The sequence below is a fragment of the Gallinula chloropus genome (genome assembly GCF_964237585.1).
Source record: "Gallinula chloropus genome assembly, chromosome: 2".
NCBI classification, from domain to species: domain Eukaryota; kingdom Metazoa; phylum Chordata; class Aves; order Gruiformes; family Rallidae; genus Gallinula; species Gallinula chloropus.
The window spans coordinates 122,891,038-122,918,774 of NC_140086.1; the positions used below are offsets into that span (position 1 = coordinate 122,891,038).

A 27,737-nucleotide genomic window follows, 5' to 3' on the forward strand; every position below is an offset into this window, starting at 1 on the left:
ATTTTAGCACATCAGGTGCTGCTCCAAAGTAAAACGGGCTGTTTTGCAGTCGACTTTGTTGGTGTATATTCATTGCTCCTCTCCCGGCCCATGTGTATGCATGCCTGCCTGTGTATGCATGTGTGTGTGTACGCAAAGTAGAAGCTGAGATAGGGTAACAAAATGAACTACTGTATGCAAGAAATATACGAAGTGCACCCAGCTGCCGGCAGCAATTGCTACATGCAGTCCACTGATTATTGCACATATATCGAAGATAATCAGGGTTACAGCAGTTGTGATGCTCAGGTCCTGCACAGTAACAACATATATATGGAACAGGCCTGGGCGGTGAATCAGCCTTATACCTGTAGTTACCCTGGAAACGTGTTTAAAAGCGAGTACTCTGACATGGACATGGCCCTGAATCAGTACAACCAACCTGAATATTTCACCGAAGAAAAACCTACTTTTTCTCAAGTGCAGTCGCCATCGTACTCTCAGAAGAAAGGTAGGGGCAATTTATTTAAATAACAAAAAAAATAATAATACTAATAATACAAATAGTAATTCCGGGATTGTTTTTGTTTTGCTTTAAACTTACAGTTGCATCAGTTGGCTCAGATACATCTTTGAATGTGAAGGCTGCCTGTTCAAAATTGAAAGCAGCAGTAACATAGGTTGCTAGGTGATTGTAAGGTTTTCTGTGAGCGGTGAGGATTTCCAGGCACTTTTTCTTAATCTATAAAAGACATCTGCAAATATATTGCTTGTTTTCTGCTTTCTGGGGCTAGTAAGTTCCATTTGCTGTTCACCAGTGAGCTGCATAAGAAAGTTTCTCTTCTGAAATGTCGTCATTATATATTCCGTATCTTAAAGCTGTGTTCTTGGTTACGTGCAAACAATTTGTGTGAGTCCTCCTTATCAGTAAACATGAACTCTGTTTACTCAGCACCTCGGGCAAAATATTTTGCAAATATAACTGTAAATATGTATGGGAAGACAGTTAGTAGAGTTACTGTCTTTTAAGTGAGAACCACGCAGTTTCCGATTATGCAGAGCACAAAAGACTGAGAATTCAGGAATGTATCTGTGCAAGAAAGACTATTCTGCATCCAAAAAGTTGATCTAATCAATATGTTTGTGAGAGGTAATCCAAGTACAATATTGGGTCCCTCAGGGTTAAATCGTTGCCTGGCTTTTAGAATTTATTCTTTTGCTTTCAAGTTTAAGCGCAGCAGATTCAAAGAGAGCCCCAAATCACAGCAAACACTTGGAAATGTTTTGGGTATTATTTGTTCTGCACTCGGACGAGCAAACTGACACATGCCGAGTGTGTGTTCTCCGTGTTTCTTTAAAATCACATTACTGGAGAGTAAAAATGCAGAGTCTGTTGTACCAACATAGTGTCTGTCCTATTAGGACCACGTTTCCTTTACGCCGTTACCCAAAACCCAGATAAATCTGATATAAGTAAGGAGATAGTTTTAAAGTGGCTTTGTAGTAAAAAGTAGACTCTTCAGTCTTATTAACCACATGTAAAACTGCAATGTTTTCCTTTGTGCAGGCAGTATTTATTAGCACTTGGTGCCGTAAATCTATATGTTCAGTAGAAAAATGTCTTTAACTTTATACCTTGAACAGCATTGTATTTGTATTTGTTAAATCCTGTGCTAGGAAGCTGTAGACAAAATGTAGTTGTGGATAATGCTTGGTTCTGTATTGTGAAACATACTAGATGCTTTTTAAGGCTGTTTATCTTCTATTGGGTTTTAAGTACTTCGTGCATAACTTTTCATTGACTTTGCCCCATGTCTGATTATATATATATTTATATTTATTATATGTCTTATATATATTTATGTTAAAAAAGTAGTACTCAGGATATCTTGGAGAAAATAAAGTCTTACTATTGCAAAGTCAGTGAAGGAATATGTTTTTCATAACATTACAGGTTAAAAATAATAATTGATATTCCAAGATCAGAGCTTTAAGGAAGTTAGCATAGCACTTAGACAGCTGACATCTGCTCTGTTTAAAGTTTTTGTAGTTGTTTGGTGAAAAGAATACAGAGTTGTTTTTAAAAACTGCTTGTCTGCCTTTGTTTTCTACTACCTTGGTTTCACTAAGAAATGGCAGTGAATTTTGGTGGGAGCCGGCTCTCAAGCAGCCTTTTAATTGATCATTCACGGAGGCTGAGCAACATGCTTTGGGATTCTGTAGAGCCTTATTACTGTGATAATCAATAAAAAGTTGCCTCCCTTCTGTCAAACCTTTACAAATGCCAAGTTTGTTAAGCGGAAGAGATCTAAACTGAGGGACATGTGCATCCTTTTATTTTTTTCCTTTTTTTTTTTTTAATTTCTATCTTTTAACCAAGCTATCTTAAAATTAACGAATCTTTTAATCCTGTCCTAAGAACAGAAGGCTCTGCATAGGGCATGTGTGTCTGTATTGATCCAGAATTGATTTTAGGGGGGGACGAGGGGGTTTGTTAGAGAAGCCTTGGTAATAGCCCATTAAAGCAAAATTAAGTCCCTAAGCAGGTGTTCATGAGGAAGCATGATTGTTGCAGTTGGTATTTCTATTAGTCCTCTGAAATTTGCAGTGATCTCAGTAATACGCTGTTTAAATCAGATTGTACTTTACATTAGCACTTGGAGCCTTTTCACATCAAAACTTTTTGCTTATTAAACAGTTAAAGTCTCCTTTCCCTCTGGAAAGGAAAAAACATCAACATCTTACATGCTGGAAAAATAATCATTTATGAAGGGGAGTTTAATTACTTCTCTACCTTTATGACGCTTTAAAAGAATTCTGAAAATAACTTAAAAAACAAGAAGCAAAGACCTCATCAATGTGTCATTAAAGAAAAAAAGTGTTTTGAAAATATAGCCAGTCATTCCAGTTGCTCTAAAATACCAGAAAGCACTTAAGCTGCTCCTGTTATTACAGTACATTAAAAACTATTATTTCCTGGTTATCTGTCACAAATTCTGATGAAAGACTCGAAGTTTAAAAGGGAAAAAACCATGCTTCAGAAAATCAAGAGGTGGAGGTGTGGTTTCAGCTTTGCAGCTGCTTGTTGCTCCGTTACCTTCTGGTTTGTGGTATCTCCTTTGTTCAGAGGTAGCAGCACAATACTGACACGAGACCGTACTGCTGTAGTAAGGAAGCCCTTTGGATCTGATCCTACCGTAGGGGACAGGAGGACAGACAGATACACTTTGCTTTCTGCATGAGGCTGTGAAATCTGATGTACAGAACAGGGCTCACCGTCATGGGAGCGAGGTGCTATTCCCACTTCTGTCCCAGACAGGTTAAACTGGAATATTTTTCCACTCTAAGGGTGCCACTGGCGGTGGTGAGCTTGGAACACCACACATACTGGTGATGCTGGACCCCCTGGAGCATCACCACCCTACCCTTGCGCACAGGCTGAGCACCAAGGCAGAAGTGTCCCTGGATCCCTTCACACCACCCATACAGTGAGGAGGAGTACCCAGTGACAGGGTAGAAGTGGTACAGTCAGGAAAGTACAAACAAAAAATGTTCAGAGCTCTGGAAACCTCAGTTTCCCCACGTTTGGTGTGTGCACCACGTTTTAGCCATTGGGACAACGTGGGAAGTAGGTCTGGAAAGTTAAAAACAGGCTGAGGGTTCGTTTTCACTTCCCTTTGCTCAGTCATTTATTTCATAGACAAAGATAACAAAGATGCCTGCCGGTGCCTGTGAAGTTAGGCTTTAACTCCAGGTTCTGTGGGGGTGGACTAGGAGTAATCAGAGGCTACCCCAAAACCCAGGGGTTTGCAGGCAGGATTTCTTGAGTCAGGCTGTTGTGCTACGGGCTTCTCAGCCCTGCATCTCACCTTGCTTCCCAGATACCAGGTGAGGTTAATGCCATCTTTTTAAGGGCTCTTGGTAAGGTGGGAGAATGGGGCTTTGAAAGTTATTATTGTTGTTATTATTATAACTGTAATTGTCATTATTATTTCCCTTTATATTTTCTCAGGCAATTTACATGCAGCTGAGAATGCATACTGTGTGACTGCTGGAGTATGCGACTGAATTAGCCCAAACCCAGCTCTCAGCAGTGTGAAAACATTAGGGTACTTTCTGAATAGCTAAGAAAATACAACATGGAGGTTATGTCAAAATGTCGTCTTCTCAGTGCAGGGAGTATGTGTGCAAATAATCAATTTACAGAAACACTGAGCATCTGTCATCTTTGGCCTTTGCAGCAGAGTATGTTAACAATTATTTTGGGTGTAAAAATAATGAATTTTGCTCTTGACCACTCATCTAAGGAGATAGCACTTCTCAGAAAAATCTGTCTTATTCAGCAGGCTGTTATGCATTTGGGGTTACACCCTTTTTTTATACATATAAAAATGTCAATGGAAAGACTTTTCAGCTCCTTTACTGTGTAACCTTTCCCCAGCCAAATGAAGGATGGGAAAGTGAGCTAAGTCACGCTTTTGCATCAGTAGTAAAACTGTTGTTCAGTGAGGCTTAGATGATTAAATAAGTTACTTGTTGTATTAAATTATGGTCTCTAAAAACTTCTAAGTAATTTTGGGGGGGAAAAACCAGCATGTTCTGACGCTTAGGGTAGTACATTTTGTACCTGTAGTCAATACAGTACTGATCATGGCAGCTTAAGTGATAACACAGTTCAGGCCAAAATGTTTTCAGCACCACTGTTGAGAAGGTTTCAGACACAGCCCAAAGAACAGGCTTAATACATAGAAAAGTCACTGAGGGAAATGAAACTATTAAAAATATGTTCCAAACTCTATCTTTGCAGGATCTCTTGCCAATTTCAGTAATGCCAGAAATCAAAGAATGTCAGCAACGATCAGAGTTGTGGACAAGCAAGCCAGTTAACTAACAAGAAATGCGTGAATCTGTTTAGCAGCTTTCTCAGTGCTTCCAAGCTTTATGGAGAAATAAGCAGGTTTTTTCTCAGTGGGAGTAATTTAAAGAAAGAGGGAAACAAGGATCGGTGTTATGAGCCCAGCCTGGCCGATCAATACCGATAATAGCAGAAACAGGAATGGAGTATGCCTTTTCTCACTCAGCTTTATGCTTTCTCCAATAAACAATCTGTTTAAGCTTATTCTACACAAGGGTATCAAGGATGGTGTCTGGATGGTTCTTGTAATATTTTTTTGTTATAATTTGTGAGGAGTTACAATGTGACTGTGAAATTGGTAGAACAGCAGCATGAATTTTCTTTTCAGTTTCTAATACAGTTGGGGATTCTCAAGGTAGTAATTAATTTCTTCTTTTTGATTTCCACACTGCAGTGTCTAGTAAGTGAATATGAGCTTAACTAATAAGTCCTAAACTCCTCATTTCAGTGAGTGGTCTCTAGTCACGCAAACCATACTGGATGTGGGAAAGAAAGATTTCAGGGAATATATTTAATAGATGACTCTCTTCCAGTTTACAGTGAAAATCAAAACACTGAATAACGGTCTTAAAATGCAAGTGTCATTGTGCAGTAGCAAAGGTAGCATTTTCTGCTTGCAAGGCATAAGCCTGTTGTGGATCAGGAACAAGCTAATAAGGAACATCTGGTATAGCGACATCACTTGTTTGTGCTGGTCTCATACTCCTGCTTGGTAGTCAAATATGGTTTGGGTCCTAGATTTATATTTTTTTAAGGTGTGATTTATTCCCCAAGCCAACGTTACATCTTCTGTACAGACAGGGACTTGGAGATAGCAACTCAGTGCAAAGATACTTTTTAACAAAACTGAAATCAGTTCTTTCCCTTTCTCAAAATACACTTTTTTTCTGAGGTGGGACAGGTACAGAGGGAAAAACCAGTATCGTTTTTCAGGCGTTGTTTTCATTTAAAGAGCTTCTCTTTGCCTTGTTGCGAGGTGGTGGGGGCAGGAATAGCCGCTGAGTGTCTTTATGTGTGTCTTCCCAATCCGTTACACCGTGCAGGGTCACATACACGGCTGTAAGGTGTCATTCCTGCAAAGGGTAATTTGAGAGTGCAGGCATACAGTATTAATGAGGCCGAGTACCTCAGGTGACTGCATAGGTTAGCAGGTCTCGCTCTGTCCTTACGGCTGCTGGGACAAACTCAGTGTGCCTTTTCCTGTCCAAGGGAACAGCTTTTTTGCCATGCCTCTACAAAGGGGTTTGCAGGCTGCAGTTGTGGTTTAAAAGGTATTTGTAAATCACCATCAAGATTGGTTCTAATGGATTCTACAACATGTTCCTCTTGACAGAGTCAACTGGTCCTGCTGAGCACTTAGCCTTGCCAAGACAGCAAGATTAGGAGGACTGGCAGGTGGGAGTCTGGGGAGCAGGGGAGTTACTTTAGGCTGCAGGGGAAAAACCGGACGTGGCCAAGGTCAGTCATTGGTGTTCTCCACTCAAAACAAAGATCCAAGGTGGATATTGGAATGAACTGTCATACTCGATGTGTAGTTAACTTTATATATATATATTTATATATATAAAGCGCCTGTCACAGTGCCGATAAACATTGTTTGGGACCGCTCTGACGGCGCAGGTAAGAACAGGAGTCAGCCTGTCAGTACCTCAGGGCTGCTGCTTCCTACTGGTTTAAAAACAAAAGCAAACAAACAAACAAATGGCCACAAGACTTTGCTGCCATCTTGCTCAGCTGGTGTTTAATACTGCTACTCCGTATGGGATGCAGCAAATGATAGTCCATAGGGGTGCTAGAATGCACCACAGGCCTGAAAGACCAAGGAACAGTATTGGTTATTATTGTACAGTTCAGTGAGATCAGTGTTGACTTTGTATGGTTCTTAGCTAGTTGCTTGGTAGGCTTTCATCAGGAAATGCAGGATGGAATAAGAACAGCAGAAGTAGGAACCTACCAAACATTCCCATGAGATTGTCGTCATCTTCTCTCCTAAGAGGGCACCTAAGTTACTCTGTCCAGATAATATCTCCTTAGACATAGGAGTTTTTGATTTTTGGTTCAGAGTTGTTAAACATGTACAAGGCCAGAGTACTTGCTGATGTGAGAGACTAGTCCCTATTAGTCTGCCCCTCTTTTGTTTTTCCCATGTGCTTCAAGGAGTGAGAGAAGTCTGTTGCTCCCTGTTTCTTCCTTGAACCATCCAACACATAACTCTGCTGCCATGCACAACTTCCCCAAGAATCTCCATTGCACTGTTCATAGCTTCCATGCTGGTAGCAAGTTTTGGAAGACATTTCTTCCTGCTGATACTGTTTCTAACTCTGATGAGCCACACAGATGCACTGAGGCAGCTTATCTGCACATCTTACAAATGAAATTGCATTGAATTTATACCAAGGTCACACTGGGTATTTGCAGCTACTAGAAATCATTTACAGTGGATGCTGTGGTTTGTAAGAAGTCAGTGTAAGTCCCTTTATTCCTCTTGGCATGGTGTCTGTTTGTCTGAATTATATCTTTTTAAAACACTGCTGAAGGTCCAGGTTTCTTAGTTTCTGACCTCATTAGCTGTTGGAAGAAGAGTTAAAAATACATTAAAGTGTGGCTATCACTTTCAGATTTGTCACAGAAAAAAGATTTATTACACACTTTAATTGTCAGTGATTTCTTGGGATTTCTTCCTGTTGAAGGAGTTCAGAGTATGTGCTTACCTTGTGACATGGGCACAATCTTGGAGAACATTGAAGTAGCTGATATAGCTGGCATTTAACACATCCCATGCAGCACAATTGGGAATGTGGTTGGATGTAAGGCTGCTGGTTTTATTTCTGGCTAGGAATGCCTGTATGAGATTTGTCTTTTCTGACAGATTGGAAACTCTTTCCTCAGTTGGATAAAGTCTTTAAAAAAACTTGAAGAAGGAGATGGACACCAGTGGCTGCATGTGCAGGCTACTGTATATATTTAAGGAAGCAGTTCAGACAAGTGGTCTCCTGCTCCTCCAGTAGACCAAAGCTGCCACTACATAAGCAGTGCTAACCAGATGATACACTTAAAGACATACCTAGGCATTTAATTCAGAAGTCATTCTTGAGGAAGAAAAACAAGAACAATGAATTTTAGAGGACATAGTCTGTGCTGCATTAACTCTGCAGTTCATGAATGGCCATCAGCAGCAATCGGTAGAAGCCACTCATCTTCACGAGAAGTTTAGTGGGAGAGTCTGCATCCCTGTGCTGACTCTGCTGGCTCCTGTGTCAGCTCCATGTTGTGTGTTGCATGTGCAGAGGCAGGTGTGAGCAAAAGGGGGGCAGCACAGAGATAATAGCCTCTGCTAATCCCCCACTGGCATAATGTCCATTAGGAGTCAGTGATGTAAATTAGAGTGGAAACCCTGCTGTCTGTCTTCCCTCAAGGTCACAGAACCAGCTCCGCGTGCCCACCAGACTTCATCCAAGGGTAACTTGTTCATCATGGAGAAATGTAACCTGCATGTAAACCTGATCTTTTGCTGTAGACTGGTGTGGTATCAGCAATATCTCAGCTCATTCCTACGCTCATCTTTCAGGTGCCAGTAGTATTGGCAGACCTGAGATGCTGGTACCTGGGCATGGCCTCAGAGTGCTCATGCTTCCCAGCATTACAGAAGAGGGATTTGTGTTCCTTTAAAATTTGAGGTTCTCTTAATTATGCTTAAACTAGGCATATGAAGTACAATACTTTCTGCCTTCTCCTTTCTTTACTTTCTCCAAATCCGCTCACTGGCCCCCAGAAAGCTCAGAAAGCTCAAGTATTTTAAGCTCAGTTAATTTCAAGTATTTTCTCTCTGATTTGGGCTTTCCTTTCTGGAGAACCTCAGGCAAATGTAGCCTTTGGAAGGTGCTTTCATTTAAGCTGTTGCTGAGCTGACCCTCTGGCATGTTAGTCACAGGAAGGTGACGGCCACCCCTCTTGCAGCATCCCCCAGCAGCCTTCTGCTGCCCTGTCTTGTTCCTGGTTTCCCTCCATGCGCCAAGTCCCTGAGCTGTACTGAGCTATACTGGTGTGAGGGCTGCATAAAGACAGCAGGCTTGGTGTGTAGTGCCTCAGGTGGGCTCAGCAAACCAGTGGCAGGGGATGATGTTACAGGCAGCCACTTCCAGAGGACTCCACTGCACTCATAAATTGCACTCAGCCAGTTGGCAGATGATGCAGAACTGAGAGCAGTGGCTGGTATACCAGATGGGTGTTCTGCCATTCAGAGCAACATAGGCAGGCTGGAGAAATGGGATGAGAGGAATTTCTTGAAGTTCATCAAAGGGAAATGCCAAATTTCCCAATCCAGCACTGGGGGGGGGGGGGTGGGGGGGAATAATAAATACAGCAGTACAGGTCAAGTCCCAGGCTGGCTGGAAAGTGCTTTGCGGTGAAGTTCTTGCGGGTTGCTGGTGGGCAGCCAGTTGAAGGCAAGCCAGGAGTGTGTCCTTGAAGCAAGTAAGGTCTTCAGCATACTGGTCTGCATTGGGAAGATGATCTCCAGCAGGTTGAGGAAGGTGATCCTTCCCACCTCTGCAGCTCTGGTGAAACACATCTACAGTGCTGCTTTGAGTTCTGGACTCACCAATACAAGGAGGACATGGACATACTGGAGCAAGTATGGCAAAGGGCGACAAACATGATGAAGGGATTGGAGCATCTATGCTATGAGGATTGAAGCATCTATGCTATGAGGATCCTCATCTATTCTACAAGGAGAGACTGAGAGAGCTGGGACTGTGCAGCCTGGAGCAGAGAAGGCTTGAGGTGGGGCAGGGGGCATGTCTTACCAGTGTGTATAAACACCTGATCCTGGGCAACCAGCTGTAGGTGGCCCAGCTTGAGCAGGGGAGTTGGACCGGATGTCCTACAGAGGTGCCTTCCAACCTCAGCCATTCTGGGAGACTGTGAAATATTTACTACACGTCAGTAATCTTACACGGTAACACAAATAGCTGCACTTTCCTCTCTCCTCTCAAAGCGAATCTGAGATCTCCATGTTATGTTTTTACAGACAGGTTTTTCAGAAGGAAAAGTTACGTACGTTAACTGCATTAATTCTGAGTCATGGGAACACTTATTTTGAAAGGTTTCTATTTTACCATGTTTCGAAGTTCTCTTTACTTCAGAATTACTTTTTCGTTGCCGTCAGAACTGTTTTGGGGTTTTTTCTCAAGTGGAAAATATGTTTATGTTATCAAAACAAATGTCATTGTAGGAAAAGAACCAAGCATTGCTGATGTTTCTCATAGCAATAATACTTGCTTTCGCTTGTTGGGTGTCTGGTAAACTGCTGCAGTAGAGAAAACGTCCTTGTAACACATGCATGTAGACCCAGAAGCATATTTGGATGCCCATGTATTTTGCCCTAAATTCAGGCTATATTCAACGTTCTTGCAGAGCATGCCCAGGTCAGGTATGATCAGTACAGCTCAGGCTCTCTGTTTATGGTGCTTCTCCAACCATGCCTTTGGACCTGTTTTGAAACAAGCTACCTCTCAGTACATACTTCTTACTACCAGGTCCCCGAGTCACTCTGCAGCCTGGGATCTCGTCTTCCATATACAAGTGTGTCAGGTTTGTTGTGGACCAGAAGAGAGAAATGTATTGTATGTCTCACTGTTATTTTATGTGTTCACATCAAAGCCTTTGAGGTAAAAATAATTATTTTTCTCAAGAGAGAGCAGTCATGTTGCAACTTCTCCATCTTGACCAGCAGCTGCTGAAACAGTCTGAAAAGTAGAAGATACAGAATGTGTTCAAATAAGTCTGTAACACAGTATGAGCTTTTTATTCAGGAAATTCAGTGAGTTCAGAACCTTGGGACTGGCAGACAAGATCTGCAGTGAATTTAACATAATAGTCTTATATCAAATGCATCGTTTTACACTGAGTTTACATGCCATATCTTCTTTTCCTTTACAGGGTACATACCCAGTTACTTAGACAAGGATGAGCTATGTGTAGTGTGTGGGGACAAAGCCACCGGATATCATTATCGCTGCATCACTTGCGAAGGTTGCAAGGTAAATGGCTCAGTGGGAAAGTGGGAATCAGAAATAGCTCTCCAGCTCCTCCATTATACAGACTTCCTGAACTGTGCTGTCAAATAAAACAAAGAGAGATTAGAGGCGAGTAAGAACATCCAGTACTGCCGATAAGCCGTCGCTGGCTACGCCGCTGCTCTTCATATGCATAAGGAATATAGCTGATTTTTGCAGTGTTTGCTTCTGAAAAGAAAATGAGAAGCTGAGATTTTTGTTGTTGCTCTTCAACTGTCAGCTTCTGCGTTTCCAGTTTTTAACGTGTCTTTGGCCGCGTTCTCAGCCAGTCCACACCAGTATACTCCCAGCAGCTCTAGCAGAGCTATTTATGCAATAGCTGAGGTTCTGCTTGTGGCCATGAAGAGTCTGTAGCGATTAACAGGGTTCCAATGCCTCTCATCGTCACTGTGAAGAAGCAGAAATCAAAATGCTCGTACAACAGTAACATCCATCACTTTGGGAAGCATTGACACCCAGTTAAAACCATTTTTAAAAGGCTTCAACTTCTTTAACTTAAGCATATTGAAATGGCCTTTCAGCCCTAAATTGTGCCTCCAAAGCTGTGTGCAAAATGAAAAAAGAGATTGCTTGGGGCAAGTAAATAAATAAATAAATGAGTAACACAATCAGGCACATCTTACATGACTTCACTGTCATAAATTTGCTTGAATAGCTTGAGATCCTGTAAGAAAGCTATTCTTTCCTCCAGAAAATAAAAAAAAATTACTGTTTTTCTAAACAAATGGGACCACACATGTCATGGATTAATGTCATGGGACTAAACCACAAAAGCCAGATTCTGTTCATCCCTGAAGTCTGGAATATTTAGATCAGAGATTCTGGGGTTTGCATTGGTTTTAGAGCCCCACATCACAGTAACTCTGGTGTTGAAGTAGTTCCTTCAGTTGTAGAGCGTTGCCCTAAGTTACATTTATGAAATGCACAAAGACCAAAATATCCTTTGTGTAGCAGATTTGTGGTAATATTCATAAGGGGGTTATACACATGCATACCTAAGTATGAAAAAAAACTGAAAAACATCTGGAACTGAGCACGTGAATCTTACACATTTGCATCCCATGTACCAAGTGATAACAATATGTAAAATGTATGAATATGACTTCATTCTGATGAAGCAACACTGTGGCATCATAAAGTATCTTTTACTCCCAGCTGAACAGCTATATCACTCACCAACTTTCCTACTAAGGTTTTTGTTACTCCAGCTCTTTATGCCTACCAGCATATAAAATCTAATTTTATCTTCCAATACAGTTCTTCTGTCTGATGTAAAATTTAAAATAATTGTTATGTGCACAAGGAACTCAGCTAACAAATTGCCAAAAGTAATTAATTTCTTTCTCCTGCTTGTAGTTGGTTTACAAACAGACTGTTTTGTTTTGTTTTGTTTTGATTTGTTGTTCTTGCAAACATATTAATTCTACAAGATGGGGCTTTTTTTTGTGATGGACAGTTTCAGCCCGTGCTTAGGAGGATCTGCAGGCACACTTCAAGTTGTATGACTTATCAACAAAGTTAGATGTAATCAGTTTTCAATGAATTTGACATTTACTTGTTGCTTCCACTCAAAATAACTTCAATTTTGTAACAACATCAATCAGGGCTGACAGCCAAAAATTTGCTCTGGCAAGTGCTTTCATGAATAAAGCATCCTCACACGTGATTTCCAAAGAGTAAATTGTAAGGCATTTAAACACAAATAACCCAACAGTGAGTTCTGATGTCACTGAAATGTGTTTCCATTACTGTACCCGTTACATCTGTTGCTATATAGGTGCATAGTGAAGGGATTTAGGAAAAGAGGAGTTGCCTTGTTTTGTTGCTGAAAGTAACACTTCTGTGATGAAGTGTTGGGACAGAGAGTGGCTTCCTTATCACATTGTATCTGGAGGTGAAACAAAAAGGCTTTAAGAAATGCAAAGAAACAGTGAACTGTGCAGGTCCCAACACAGGTGGTGAAGAGCCTTGCCACTGTACAGCTGGATCAACATTGTGTCCCATGCAAGGTTTGGAAAACAGGCTCAGTACCACTTCCTGCGATTCCTCAGAGATTTTTCCATCCCTTGCTGTGACCAGAGATTACCCTGTATCCCTGGTTATCCAAAGACACTCTTGATCTTCAGGGAGGAGAGGGACAGGCTATGTCTCTAGGAACTTGTCACAGGGTAGAGAGTGGATCCAAATCCAGTTGTGTAGATGAGAGTTTGAGACCTGATCCAAACCCTGCATCAGGACATCTTGCCTTTGATTTCCTGGTTTTTGGCTGAACCCAAAAGGTCCCAGTCTTGCAAAGGCTCACACACATGCTTTGTGCAACTCAATTTAATTGAGATTTCAGGTTGTTATCAAGAAAGAGTTGTACTCTTAGCTCAAGCTAGATCTTGTAAGATAAACCTCTAATGAGGACAAGGCTCTTTATTGTCTCCACTGGAGTTAGGAGCTCAGGCTGAAATGCAGACTTCTGTACATCTTAATTTAACATTCTGTGTTAAGAGACATTACACACTGCTGTAAGATTTTACCAGGTGTTATTTAATGGGATTAAAAACAGACCTTTCACCTGGTGATGTGAAGAGACTATTCATTAAATAAAATCCCAGCTGAAGAGGCTATTCATTAGGAAAAAAGTCACTTGAATTTTGCCATTATTTTCACTGAAACCAAAGCCATTCCCAGTGGCCTCAGTTGAACAGGACCAGGGTCCCAGCCCATTCTCTATATCAAGGTAGTCCCAAGATGCACTACTGAATGTAGATGGTCTCAAGAAACAGGGAAATGTGAAATCAAAGTGGTCTAAGTTTCTTGCTGTGCAGCCGATCTTGTCTGTATCTTGCAGACATGGGAAGTTTATGCAGCTCTTGTGCAAGTCAGTGAGAAAAGTCATGTTGAGATTAGTACCAGGACTATGTCCATAATGTTCAGAGATAATTTGTATGTGATTTCTTTACGTAAAGTCAGGCTCTGTGGAGTGTGTAGGTCAGTGGATTCGGTGGAGCTACATTAGTTCATGTCAGCTGAGTATCTCACCTCATATCTATGTTGCAACTGGCAATATAGATGTATGTTATGATTGATAGATAGATAGATAGATAGATACATACATACATACATACAACAGATCTAGAGGGATCATTATTTGTGATGTTTATTTTGAATACAGAGGTCTGTGGTAAATACAAATTAATTCCTCTTCTGAAAGATGCAGATTGTGTTTACAAAAGCCTTGCCTGGATTTGGTTGGTTTGTTGTTTGGCTGATGGAAAGAAAGGAGTAGGACTGTTTGCTTCCAGTCCTTTAGTAGCACATTGCACATGACAATTCTTACTATTTGCAGAAGCTGCTCTTCTAATTAAAAGTGTGTATATGCCGCTTAATATCCTCAAAATGATTATGTAACTTAGAAAGGGGATGAAAATAAACCCTCTAGTTCAAATACCCAAAAAAGTTTAACACACAGAAACAGAAGGCTTCAAGAAGACACATAGACATTGATTGTTCCTCAAAACAGCATTGCTTATGCCTTTACTTACCTAAGATGCCTATATTTTTAAAAATTTTTAGGGAGGAAGTGTTTCATGAAAGTCAGAGAAGAAATGCCATACACTATAAAACCAGTTTGTTCCTTTCCTCTTGGAGAGTTTCATGGAATGAAGGATCTTACGTTGCATACTTGGTACATTCCTACCAAAGCAAAGTGGCTCCCAGTTTGAAAAAACTGCACAACACTAATGCCTTCCAACGTATTTATTTATTGCACTTAGGGTTTTTTTAGAAGAACCATTCAGAAAAACCTCCATCCAACCTATTCCTGTAAATATGAAGGAAAATGTGTGATAGACAAAGTAACAAGAAATCAGTGCCAGGAATGTCGCTTCAAAAAATGTATCTTTGTTGGCATGGCAACAGATTGTAAGTATATTTTTATGGGTTTTTTCTTTTCTCTTTTTCTCTCTCCCCTTTTTTTTTTTTAATATGTCTGCTTACTTAAAGTATATTGATAATGAAGATTGTCAAAGTAGAGGGGAACTGCCAGCACTTTTTTGTTTTTAATAACTTGTACCAGGGAATTATGCTCCTTTCATCAAACCACTTTCCTAGGGCTGTAATTTTTGTTTATCCTTCACCAGACTGCACCTTCTCCTGGCCTTACCGGGCTGAGTAACAGCAGGAATGTTCACTCTTCAGAGGAGAGGAGGGAGAAATGCATCTGGATGGACACTTTGCTTGAGAAAAAAACATCTTGTTTAGAAAATTCTGGAGGATGTGAAATTGAATGTCGTTGTATGAGTCATCCTGCAGTTGTTTGTTTTATTTTTAGCCCTGAAGAAGTTATCTACTGCAAAGAATTTGACTCTCATTCTAAAGAACTAGAAAATATGTCTGTAAGATTAACCCTTTGTGGTGGTCCTTTCCTGCTGTTGCAGGGGGGTTTACACCGATCACTTCAGTCAGTGCAAATGGGAGGAAGTCATGTAAATCCCCCTGGGCAGTAAGGGTTCTTGTGGGATAGTCCCCTGTGGAAGAACTGACAGGAAAACAGGACCAGAAGTAGGCACAAAAGTGCATCTTCCCCAATGTGAGTTACTCCCAAGTCTGTTAGAGGAGTGCTTATAGGAGTTTTGTATATATGTATGTTACAGGAGTCCTCACAGAGTGCTCACATGTTAGTGTTAGTGGTGGAATAAGCTACTGAAGGCAATGGCAATATAGAAAATGTTGCCAAAAGGAGGGTAAGTTGTTCTTTGCAATCCAGGCTTCTGAGAAAATGGAAGTTTGGCAGGAGGAATAAGAGAACCGTGTCAACTGTGGGTCTTACCAAAGTATTTCTTTACTGATCAGTGGAGGTGTGTGTATTAACAGGAGGTGGGACAAGGGGAAATGGCACGAAGCTGGGCCAGGGCAGGTTCAGATTAGATACTAGGAAAAAAAATATTACTGAAAGAGTTGTCAGGGCCTGGAACAGGCTGCCCAGGGAGGGGTTGAGTCACCTTCCCTGAATCTGTTTTAAAAAGGGTAGATGAGGTACTCAGGGATATGGTTTAGCTTAGGACCAGAACAGTTGGACTTGATGGTCTTAAAGGTCTTTTCCAACCTTGTGAGTATCTCTGTATGTAATCAACTAGTACCTGAGGCATAGAACAGACTAAAGTTTGGAGAGCCTTCAGAGCTTCCTGCCATGTCTGTGTGCTGTTTCCCCTGCTAGTGGTGCTGGATGACAGCAAGCGGTTGGCGAAGAGGAAGCTGATAGAAGAAAATCGAGAGAAGAGACGCCGGGAGGAGCTGCAGAAAACCATTGGGCACAAACCAGAGCCCACGGATGAGGAGTGGGAGCTCATCAAAATCGTTACTGAAGCACATGTGGCCACCAATGCACAAGGGAGCCACTGGAAGCAGAAAAGGAAATTTCTGGTAAGGACGGTAGCCTTTGACACTGGATCCAGGTTCCTTTCAGTCTTCTGAAGTCCCTTCCCAGCACTGGAACCACAGAGAGGGTCTGTCTTGCCCGTGTGTTGACATTTGTGAAAAACAATTTCTGTAGTGACTACTTGCTTATTCTTGCCTGGAGCTCAGTGTTTGATCAGACCATGTATTTCCAGCGATACACAGCATGTTGCTAAGTTAAGGCTTCCCCAGCTGGATATTTAACATGCACTTTGATAAGAGAAAGCAGAAAAATTGTCTCACTCCTGATTAACAATAATTGCAGTCTATAATGCATCCCTAGCTTTTACTTTTTTATATGTTATATCTAGGAATAGTTTGGGTTTTTTTTTATTAGGGACTAGCATACAATATAAGGGTTAAAACAATGTAAATTTTAGGTTAAAGCTGATACTTTTGATCAGCAACTCATGTTTTTGCTTCCTTGTATCAAAGTCAACACACGAATTAAAATAAATTTGGCAAAGAAAGATGAATTTCAGTGAAACCAGGATGATACATACACTGTAGCATTGGGATTGCAAACTATGGGGTGACTTAGGTTGCAGCCTATAACTAAGGATCAGAAAATAAACTGTGATTTGTGATGCTCAGCCTTAGAAAAGGATTTATTTGATTTTTCTAAATTGATTTCTTAAGGAAAGTGCAGAATGCAAAATGCTTATACAGCACAGAAGAGGGGATTATAGACTGTGTTTCAGGAATACACAGGGGTCTTTAGTAGTCTGTGTGTACTAAATCAGGTAGGGAATATTCATTTTTTGCAAGCCTAGGCTCCTGCTGCCTTTTTCACCATGGGAATTTCGACCCACTGTTAAATTACTAGGAGAAACTATACATTCAGAGCAGCTGGTCCCTTTTGTAGCGTTCTGTTCGTTCCAGTGGCACTGTCTGAATTTCTATATGAATGCTCATAGCCACGTGCAGTTGGGAAACCAGAGCCAGGATCCCTGGCAAGAAGCAGCAGAGCACTTCCCAGTGGTGTTGCACAGCAAGGTTTGTGCTGCTGGTTTTAGCAGACTGAGGAGCAGCAGCCATAACGTGTTCTGTTATGTAGACAGGGCTGTTGCTCTTGGGGTATCAGCTGGTTTGGGATATAAAAGCATGGGGCAGCTTGAGATTGGGGCTGGGAATGAGGACACTGGGCCATGTAAAACGTGGTCACTGAGGGACTTGAGGCTCTGGAGACAGTCACAGCGTAAGGGAAGCCTCCAGCAAAGGGTCCCCAAAGGCAGGGCATGAGGTGATGTAATGACAGGGCTGTAGGGAGAGGGGAGGAGTGGGGCAGAGGCAGGGGGGCAGCAGTAGCAGGGAGTTCAGAAATCAGCTGTGACTTCTACAGCTGATTCCTAGGCCAGACCAAACTGCTCTCAGTGTAACCCTTGCTGCAGGGCCTCCTGGCTCTTCGCAGTGCTGACATGCTGAAGCCCCATGGTTTCGAGTCAGGCGTGGAGGGTTCACTGACGTTGTGAGGAACACAGAAAGGAAGGTCCTGGATGACCTGCCAGCCCCAGGTGGAGGGCTTTGAAAGCCCCTGCCACAAGCTGATGAAGAGCAAGAGGAACTGACTGCACATCTCAAGACTTGCGGGTCAGTCCCTAGGTAGCCAAGGTCGATGGAGGAGCTGGAGCTCCTTTGAGGTCTGGGCATCTTTTCCTGTTGAGGTGAGCTAGGTGGCAAGGGGTGTCTGCTTGCACACTCTTCTGGAGTGTGTTAGATTTAACTAGTGATCCTGACTTCTTTTGGCTTTCCCAAGAAAACACTGTGTTCTCTCTCTTTCTCCCTAACAACGTTGTGCATGGTTTCAAGCATTTGGACTTCTTCCTTGGAAGTGGTGAAGGTTGTTTATCATGACCACACAGACAATGGGTATAGTTTCCCAAGATTCAGGGGTAAGGGAGACTAAAACTGGGATTTTTTTTTTGAGGTTTTTAGTAGGAACTGTCAGATAATTGAGTCCAGTCTTCTTCATTGTTCCTTTACAATTGGTGCTTGCTTTATTAACGTGTTGCTGAGTTTTTTTTCTTGAAAGAAGTTAAGATTTTGTTTCAGATTGGTGACAGAGTTGTGGAAGGATCTTTTATGAAATGTTGCTTTAAAAAACTGCCAAATATGAGTTTTTATTATAGACAGCACTTGTAGCACCTCCCTAGTCTTAAGTGCCCTTATCTAAATGTCACTAGGTCCATCAGTCTTAAAGGGCACCTTCTCTGGGTTTTATCCAGTTTTTGTCTCTCTAATCTGAACAAAATGGAACCTCTGCACGGTGGTTGGCAGGTCTTTTGCATCCACAAGGCCACACTCAGGGAACAGAACAGCTCTGCTGTGCCTGTTTTTAAAATGCACAGTAACATTGACAAGCTATCATAAGATCAGGTGAACCAAGTTGAAGTGCAGTTGGAATAAAAAAACCCCATTCATTGCAGATTCTGCTTGCATCCTTTTCATTGTATATCCCTATTGAAATCCTCAAAACATGATTTGTTTTTTCTTATTTGGAGAAGCTTTGGGCTGAAGTCATGCATAAGGTGATTTTCAACCAAAATTTTACCTAGATGAGATCAAATTGTAGTTGCTTCATCCAGACTAGCATCGTGTTAGCCCATTAGTTGTTTTAACCTAGTTTTGGAAACAGGCCTTGGCAGTTGCCTGGAGCTCTTGTGCTACCAGGCAATCTGTTCCAGGGAGAATTTCAGAACTTTTGAGTAGGTGAAAGAGCCTGATTCTGCAAAGCTCTGAACATCTCAGGGAAAACAAGTCACCTCAGCTCCCTTCACTTGTACAGAAACTTGAGACTTTGCAGCACCTGTATGAAACAGAAACAGCCCTGTATTTTTAAAGCAAAAAATGCATAAGCTACATTCACAAAATACTGAGACACAGGCACAAGGAAGAAACTGCATGTGCCCAAAAATGCAGCTGCCCACACAGGATGGGTAGTGGCATGCCAGTCACCCACTTCTCTGTGCAGTCACCTCTTTCACAAAGGCCTTACAAAGCAAGTTCACGTTTTGTGGGATAATGGTTGTAACTTATAAAGCAAAGAGTGTTACTTTTCGTTTTACCATACCTGCCGTCACCAAGCAGGGCTTTTTAGATTGTAAAACACTTCCTCTAGGATAGATCGTTCCTTTAAATGTCTTTCTTTATATCCTCAGCCAGAAGACATTGGACAGGCACCAATAGTTAATGCCCCAGAAGGTGGGAAAGTGGATTTAGAAGCCTTCAGCCAGTTTACAAAAATCATCACACCAGCGATAACAAGAGTGGTGGATTTTGCCAAAAAGTTGCCTATGTTTTGTGAGGTAAGAAAATTCCCTTGCTCTCCTCTTTTACACACTTCTTGCTATAAACTATTGAAGATACTCCTGGCATGGAACTAAAAAACTCACCATGGTTAAAAATCAGAAAAACTAAAGAGACTCCAAATAGATGGAACTTGCATCTCCTGGATTTGTATGAGTTTTCTTTTTCCAGTGATTACTGGAGTCCTGATTTTGTCCACTTAGAACTCATCATGGCTCATTAGGGACCCAAATGTATCTTTAGAGGTGGCCTTGCACAAAGCAAATAGCAAAAAGAGACTGTCTAGAAGCATCTTGGATGCATTTAATCAGGTCTTCCAGGACACAGTTCCCCCTGTGCTTTCTGGCTCCTTGGCGGGTACGGTATTGCAGAGTTGGGTTTGAGCAGTAACACACTGTGCACACTCAGGGAAGGATGCCTACCCAGGAATGGCACTTGCCTCACTCTGTTCCCCAGGCATGCTTTCCTCAGTGACAAGGCTGTGCATAAAAGATCTGTAAAAGTAGCGGGTTGTCATTCCAGGTAGATATTCACATGTAAAGGACAGGGTAAATGGACTCAAATAGACTTGGTGCACAGAAGGAATGCAGGTGCCCTAGGCTGAGCTCATTTCCACTGAGCCATCATCTTTACTGAAGCACCAAATGCAACATCTGATGATATTTTTTTTTTCCCCTAGCTTAAAAAATATTATCAGAACCACAGCCTGAAATAATGTCCCAGTCTTGATAAGCTTAGGAATTATAATAATTTTAATAAATTCAAGTCTTGTGAGTCCTTTAGTGCCCACAACTATGGGATTTTTAGTGTGGAAATACCCTCAGTCCAGTCATGGAAGGATGCCTGCCAGCTCACCCACGCTACAGAGCCACACTGGACTCTGCTGATGAAATGCCAAGTGAATGACATTCAAAATGGGAGTGACCGTGGTCAATGAGTTCCCTAACTTGGGAACAGTGTTTCTTCCCAATAACTAAACATCACTCAGGAAGGAAGTTTAAGGCAGCCATAGCATTTTACTCTTCCGTGGCTGGCAGCTTTTCTTTAAGGTCAGTCAAGGAGAGCTATTTATGTCCCCTGGCACCTACAGAACAAGAAGAGGTAAATATCAGTAGTTGGCATAGTGTAAATAGCTCTCCCTGGCTAACTTCAGCATTGGCTCCATCAGCCAAGAAGGCATGAAATAGTAGCCAAGCATGAAGATTTTAAAATACAAGGAATGTGCCTGTAGATCAAGAGGCCCCTGCAGCATTCAGTGTTTGAGGGAGTCTGTCTCCTCTGATCTGGCATGTGTTGGTGGGAAGTTGCAGTGACATCCCAAGTCAGTCTTTGGAATGTAGAAAGCTTTGCCAGTCACACACAGACTGCGGTGCCCGCCCGACATCTCCGACCCCTCCTGGCTACCGTGGGCCCGCCTGTGTCAGAGTCAGGCAGGAAATGTGGGTGAAGAAGTCAAGGTGTCACTGGGGGTGACCTCTCTAGGTTACTGCAGCTCACACAGGACATGCTTTGTGTACAGCTGTGTAAACCTTGACACCTGTGTGCAGCCAGGTCTGACGGCAGAGCCAGGGGCTTCTCCTGGATGCAGAGGAATAGCACAGCTCCCCTCCCAGCTGTCCTGTAGCTCCTGCTGCAGCATAAGGAAAGTTAGAAGTGTTGCTTCCTTCCTGAAGGGGCACCATCCTGTTACCTTTGTTTCACTTAGGGTTTTTAACCCGTATCTTCTTCTTGGAAGCAATACTGTGTGTGGGCTGTGGTTTGTTTATGGGGAGAAGCCCTCCTTTCTTCCACAGCACTTTGAACATTATCCCCATTCTTAATTTCCACAGAGGCTCAGACTGAGAGTGTAGTAAATCTCTGCAAAGGAGCAGGGCCTCTTATGTATCCAGAGCCCCTTTTCCTTCATTCTCTCTTCACTGGTCACATGCACAAGCCAGCAAAGCAGTGGGAGTGTGTATCCACTGGCCTGTGCCTCAAAGCAAGAATCTTATCCCTGAAGAGTGAGGAAAAGCTCATTCATTCAGCATTTCTGCCATTGCTTCCTTCTTGCATCTCCTTATGGTTCGAAAATGAAGAGTGGGGAGCACCCAGGCACATGTGAGTTTAGGTGTCACAGGCATCAGCAGCTGCATGTTGGGTAAGGCTGGTAAGTACCTTTCTACGTAGCTCAGCTCAGCTGCACGGTGCTACATTAGATACGTGGTGGCTGCGCGGTCCTGCCGAGCTCAGCACCTCAGCTTCCTCCTGCCTTTTGCTTTTTCTCCTTGCAGAGAGAGGAGGAAAGAACAAGGTGTGGCAGGTGTCAGTCACATCTGTTGACAGTGCTCCTGGAAGGTGCACTGGTAGCAATCCTCCAGTGATTAATGTAGTATTGAAACCTGTGTAGCAGGGAGCAGGACTGATGTTCAAGCCTCCTTGTCTTTGGTGACTGTTGCTACTGGCAGATAAGACCTGAGGGTTGGCATCAAGGAGACAGGTGTCCCATGTGTCCTTCAGAATTAGGAAAGCACGTGAAAGATCAGATCACCACTGCAATGAAGAAGTTTTAAGATGTTTCAAGTAGGAAGAGCAGTTCTCAGTGGTGTAATGGTCCACTAATAAAACAGCTGAAGAGTCAAGAAATGTCTTCCCTGCTGTTACCTGTTTCTCTCCTACTGTTCTTCCTTCTCCTTACTCTTTTTTTTTTCTTTATTTCTCCTTTCTTCTCCCTTCTCCCATCCTTTCATTCACATCCCTTTTCTCTCTGCAGTTACCTGTTGCAGTATCTCTTCACGGTTGCTCTTAGGCATTATATTTTATTTTATTTTGGTTTGGTTTTTTTATTTTACCTCTCCTTCTCCCTCTCCCTCTTTCTTTCCTTTTTTCTTTCCCAACTTCAGTCTCAGCAGCCAGACAGTGGCATTGTCGTTGGGTAGCATGACTGGCACTGTGCCTGGGCAGCCTTGCCCACACTGCTGCTGAGCTGAGTGTGATCCGCAGAGAAAGTGATTTGCCCTGAACAGGATGAGTCATTTTTCTTGTGTATCAAACACTTCACACCTGAAGCTGGCATTGCAGGAAAAATAGCTGCATGATTTAACTCCCTTCTTCTGACTGGGGCTGGCTTTGTGCTTAAACCTCTTCTCTAAGAGGCAGCTGCTTTCCACTTGCGTTAGGTGACTGTCTGGCATCTGCTCTGCAGCACGTTACACCAGACCAGTGTCCTCGCCTTGCGAATGGCCACGTAAACCTGTAGCTGGTGGGGTTCTTTCCTCTTTTTGGATTGTGAGTTGGGTAAATATAGTAACTTTATATGAGTCAGAAGGGGAGGGATTTGTGCCTCCTTTCAGTCCAAGTAGAAACAAGGAGCTTTTTCATGTACGTGACCCTTTGCTGTTTATTTAGTGACAGTCTCAAAATACTCTTGGTTGGGTTTGCTATCACTGAATTGCCTGTGGAAGCACAAAGATGTGCTCTATGGAACAGATTCTCCTCATGAGTCAGCATCCTGGTGACACTTTATAAATACAGAACGTCCCTCCACCAGTTTGGCCAGCTCACCTTTGTTAATGCTGGGGAAAAGACAAGCCTGGCCACATGCCCTGAAGATCACGGTGTACCCACCAGCCTGAAGGCTGGAGCTGTGCCACAGAAGTTCTGTCTGTCCAGAGTTTATGTAGGGAGTCTAGAGATCAGCATTAGTAGGTGAAATAGAGCTTAAGTTCTCTGTTGTTTAATTACTGGGCAGTGAGAATTAAGAGCACATGCCCCACTCATTGAGGTGTCTCCTCTAGAGAGAAAAAAATAGTTTAGTATTCCTTTTATCTAAAAAGCAGTTGAGCCTTACGGACCCTTCCAAATGTGTGTCTTGTCCTCCCAGTCAGGTAAGAAAGAAGCATGGCTGCTAGCAGTGAGTTTAAGGTCTGTACCAACCCCAATTATAGTTTATTCTGTTATGCTAAGGTGTAAGCTGAGAGAGCTCAGGAGTAGAAGAGAGAAGGGTAGATAGCTGAGAGCAGTGACCACTTCAGCCATCTCAGCTTGATCCATCACTGATAGGAGGCAAAGCCAACAGGGTATGTTACCACCAGCCTAGCACCTGGCAGATCTGCTTCACCCTTCCCACATTTTGAAATGTTCTGAAGAATGGAAAGCCACGTTCTTAAGGTTTATTGGACTTAATTTAGTAATGCTCCCACAAACTTAAGTGGTCCCATGAAGAGCAGCGTATCTGGAGGTTGGGTCACCTCCCTACAGCTGTGTCATCACTAGGTTTGCTAAGGGTGCTAACCTGAGGGGTTATCCCTAAGGGACATGTTAACCTGCTGGCAGCTTCTGGAAGCAAGGATGCGAGTCTTGGAGGCTTGTGCTGTGCACTGGAATTAGTTGGTCAGCAGCGTGTTTGGAGGGTACCCACGCTGTGAGAGGTGGCGTCCCGGGGTGCGCGCTGCAACGTCACGCTCATGGATTCACTGTAGATGTAAAACAATCTCAGTTTGAAAAATACTTCTTTGTCTTTACTGTTTATAATTTCTGCAGCTGCCATGTGAAGACCAGATCATCCTTCTGAAAGGCTGCTGTATGGAGATAATGTCCCTCCGAGCAGCAGTTCGCTATGACCCCGAGAGTGAGACTTTAACGCTAAACGGGGAGATGGCGGTGACAAGGGGCCAGCTGAAAAACGGGGGTCTTGGAGTAGTGTCTGATGCCATTTTTGACCTGGGCATGTCCCTTTCTTCATTTAACCTGGACGACACCGAGGTTGCCCTCCTTCAGGCTGTTCTGCTCATGTCATCAGGTGAGAACAGAAATGTGTTGGGACCTCAACCATTTTGAAACTCTTTAGTCTTTGTCACGAGCCTCTTTATAAAAGAAATGGGTTATGGCAGATCTTGTACTGCTGACTGGAGTAACGTGGGTGAAATTCTCTCTCACAATCCCACAGCAGCTTAGAATGAGTTTAGTGTGTGCTAGTTAAAAAAAAATTGGGGTATCAAGAGACATGGGCATAAAAGTGGCTTTGGTAACACACCTTGCTCAGTTTGGCACTCTGGGAGGAGGCAGCAGTGATCATCAGAAAGAAATCAAAAAGATCTGGTTCTGAGCCCACATGCCTTGACTGGAAAACTGGTAGTTTCACCACAGTTTTCTTCACAACAAGCTCCCCTTTCCTCTGGGGGCTGTCATGCACTGGGAGGGAAGTGAAGTTCATACACATTCCACCCATCTCAGAGCGTAGTTGGACCTGCCTTCTGGTATTGCAGTGTAACAGCAGCACTGCTTGCTTATGGGCATTTATCTGGGAGCTGTGCTGTTTCCCCATGCTGGGATCATTTGCCACTGGTCTCTTGGTGGAGTGATACAGAAACAGCACAGACCACATGATTTCCAAAGAGTTTCTTCCCTTCTCAGATGGAGCATGTTTTCAAATATGCTTCCATTGACTGTGCCAGCCCAAAGAGGAAATTCCATTCTTGGGCAGCGGCAGATTTGGCAAGGTTTTGTTGGAAGACCACTTTGAAGATTGGGCACTGAATAACAATACGCAGACACAGATTTACAAGCACGAACTGCGTCTGAGGCAGAAAGGTTTCCACATTAATCACAACACAGCATTTGACCTTCCCAAGCAAAACATTTTGATTCCTTTTTGGTTCCCTACACAGCAATACTTGAATAGGGGTTTCAAAAGGCGGTTCAGAGGATCTGCTTTTCCAGAAGCGTCTCCCGAAGCGTGAAAGAAGCTTTCCCAGCACCATCTGAGCACTGAGTCAGCCAAACTTTTGGCCTTTATTGTTCCTTGATGCTCCATAAAAGCTTGATGGAAGCATTGCTTAGACTGTAGAGAAACAGATAGGAAAGAACTGTAATTTAGATAACTGACAAGGACATTTTTTGTTGTTCTTTATTAGTTTTCTTAACAGAAAGGTATAGGTAGAAGCCTTAGCTTCCAGTTGCTCTGGTCACTGTAAAGAAACAACTGTATCCTAAATGGGCAAAGCAGGGGATGAAGAAAGGAAGGAAGGAAGATCTCTTTGTTTTAACAGGGACAGTACTGATAAGTGAGGTGTCCAGGGTCAAAGAAGTTGTTTGTGGCAGAGCCAGATGGCCTTGGTCTCCATCCTTTCCTTCCTAAGGATGGAATTGTCCTGTTTTTCCCCATCTGCGATCGGGAGACAGGTCAGTAATAACCGTCATTCTGCATCTTTGCACGTACAGATCGCCCGGGCCTTGTCTGCGTGGAGAGGATAGAGAAGTGTCAGGAGGGCTTCCTGCTGGCGTTCGAACACTACATTAACTACAGAAAACACCATGTTGCACACTTTTGGCCAAAACTGCTGATGAAAGTGACAGACCTGCGAATGATCGGCGCCTGCCATGCCAGCCGCTTCCTGCACATGAAGGTGGAGTGCCCCACAGAACTCTTCCCCCCGTTGTTCCTGGAAGTGTTTGAGGATTAGAGAGACTGGAGCGGTTCTCCGCACGCCCCCGTCGCACTACTGGCTGTCATTTCATCCTGTGTCCCGGCTCTTCTCACCTCTGTTCCGTTCTCCTGTCGTTCTCTTCTGTTTCTTGAGGCAGGGTTGGGTTTTCCTTTGGGTTTTCTTCATTTGGGGTTGCTGGGGGTGGGGGGCAGCTGTATACACATGGATGAAAACATCCCTTTAATGCGGGTACTTGTGACTATTGCAGTTTGTTCTTCGGTCCTTTGGTGTGAATGCTTTGACAGCTTAACAGTGAAAATACAACCAGACCACTCCCATTCACCAGCACTTGCGTGGTCACCAGCTCACACACATCACTGCTTGGGAAACAGGGGAGAGAAACTGAAGCGGCAGAAAACAAATTGGCCTCCAAGTTCAAAGAGCCACTTTTAATTTCACCCTGGCGATTCTGGCTGGTGTTACCTCATTTTGCAGGGCACAAGTGACCCATTTGTGAGGTGAAATTTCTGGTCTTCGTGGTCGTTTCTATCGTAACAATCACCATTGTGATCCAGGATCTCCATCATCATCACCACAATCCCCTCGTATCTGAGGATTGGTGCAGCAGATAGAGTTTAACTGTGCCCCCTAAATCAAGTACTTAAAATAATGCAGTGTTAAGGGACTGACTCCTTGTTGGTTTTTTTTTTTCCCATGTGTATCAGAAAGTAAGATCCTTCTGTTCTTACTGCATCTGAACTCCAGGTAGCTTCACTGGAGGATCTGTTTGGAGTAAGGAAGGGAATTAGATCCTCTGAGGTGCTTTTCCTGAGCGTGGAGAGGTCTGCTTTTCCCGAGGGGCAGGGGAAATTGATCACGCTGCAGGGGAAGGCTCTCTGTCAGGATAGGGGGCTTTCCTCACAGCTATTCAGGGATGTGAGCGGTCACAGAGGGAGGACAAGGAGAGTGAAACGACAGAGTCCCCTTCAGATGGGACAGAAGCCGACTGTGTTATTCACAACACTCAAGACTGTACAGCTTTATCCCAGTAATGCAAATAGTGTTGCTTGGCACTTATCTTTTGTTTTATATATATATACATATATATATATATATATAAAGTTTATATGCACATATATATATAATTTTATATATATATAACAACAAATCTTCAGCAGGTGTCTTAAACATGTCTCTGTATTCCTCTCGCTGTCTCCTGTGCACACGTCTGCGTTTCTCTCTGTGGAACAGCTGGGTTCTCCCACTTTGGTCTCTGTACATGTTTCATTTGGCTGGATTCTCTCTTGATTCCTTTAATTTATTTCCTCTAACTGCACTAGCAGGAACCAAACTGAGCAATGACAGGATGTCCTGCTGCCAAAACCTGCAAGCCCGCACTCACCATGCTGGAATGTTTGGAGGTCGGTGATGAGGGCATTATAGGTTCCTTTCTGTCATCCATCTCCATTCAGGGGTGCTGTCCCTGGGTTTTATAAACTTGATATTAAACTGTTACTCTGAGTTTGTATGATACATCAAAAGCATCCTTCTGTTCTTCCTGGGAACCAGAGGCTTCATTCACCTATTTCACATTTCCTCATACCCCGCGTT

At 42.9% G+C, this 27,737-nt stretch overlaps 1 protein-coding gene across 1 annotated transcript; it reads left to right on the top strand.

Annotated features, from left to right (window-relative positions):
- Positions 1-162: 162 nt before the first annotated feature.
- On the top strand, positions 163-26,162 carry THRB (thyroid hormone receptor beta; the record flags this gene model as incomplete). Its single annotated transcript, XM_084280403.1, has 7 exons — positions 163-490; positions 10,835-10,935; positions 14,736-14,883; positions 16,178-16,383; positions 19,575-19,721; positions 24,241-24,499; positions 25,921-26,162. The coding sequence occupies 7 exons, from the start codon at positions 163-165 to the stop codon at positions 26,160-26,162; spliced, it is 1,431 nt and encodes a 476-aa protein (XP_084136529.1).
- Positions 26,163-27,737: the final 1,575 nt, after the last annotated feature.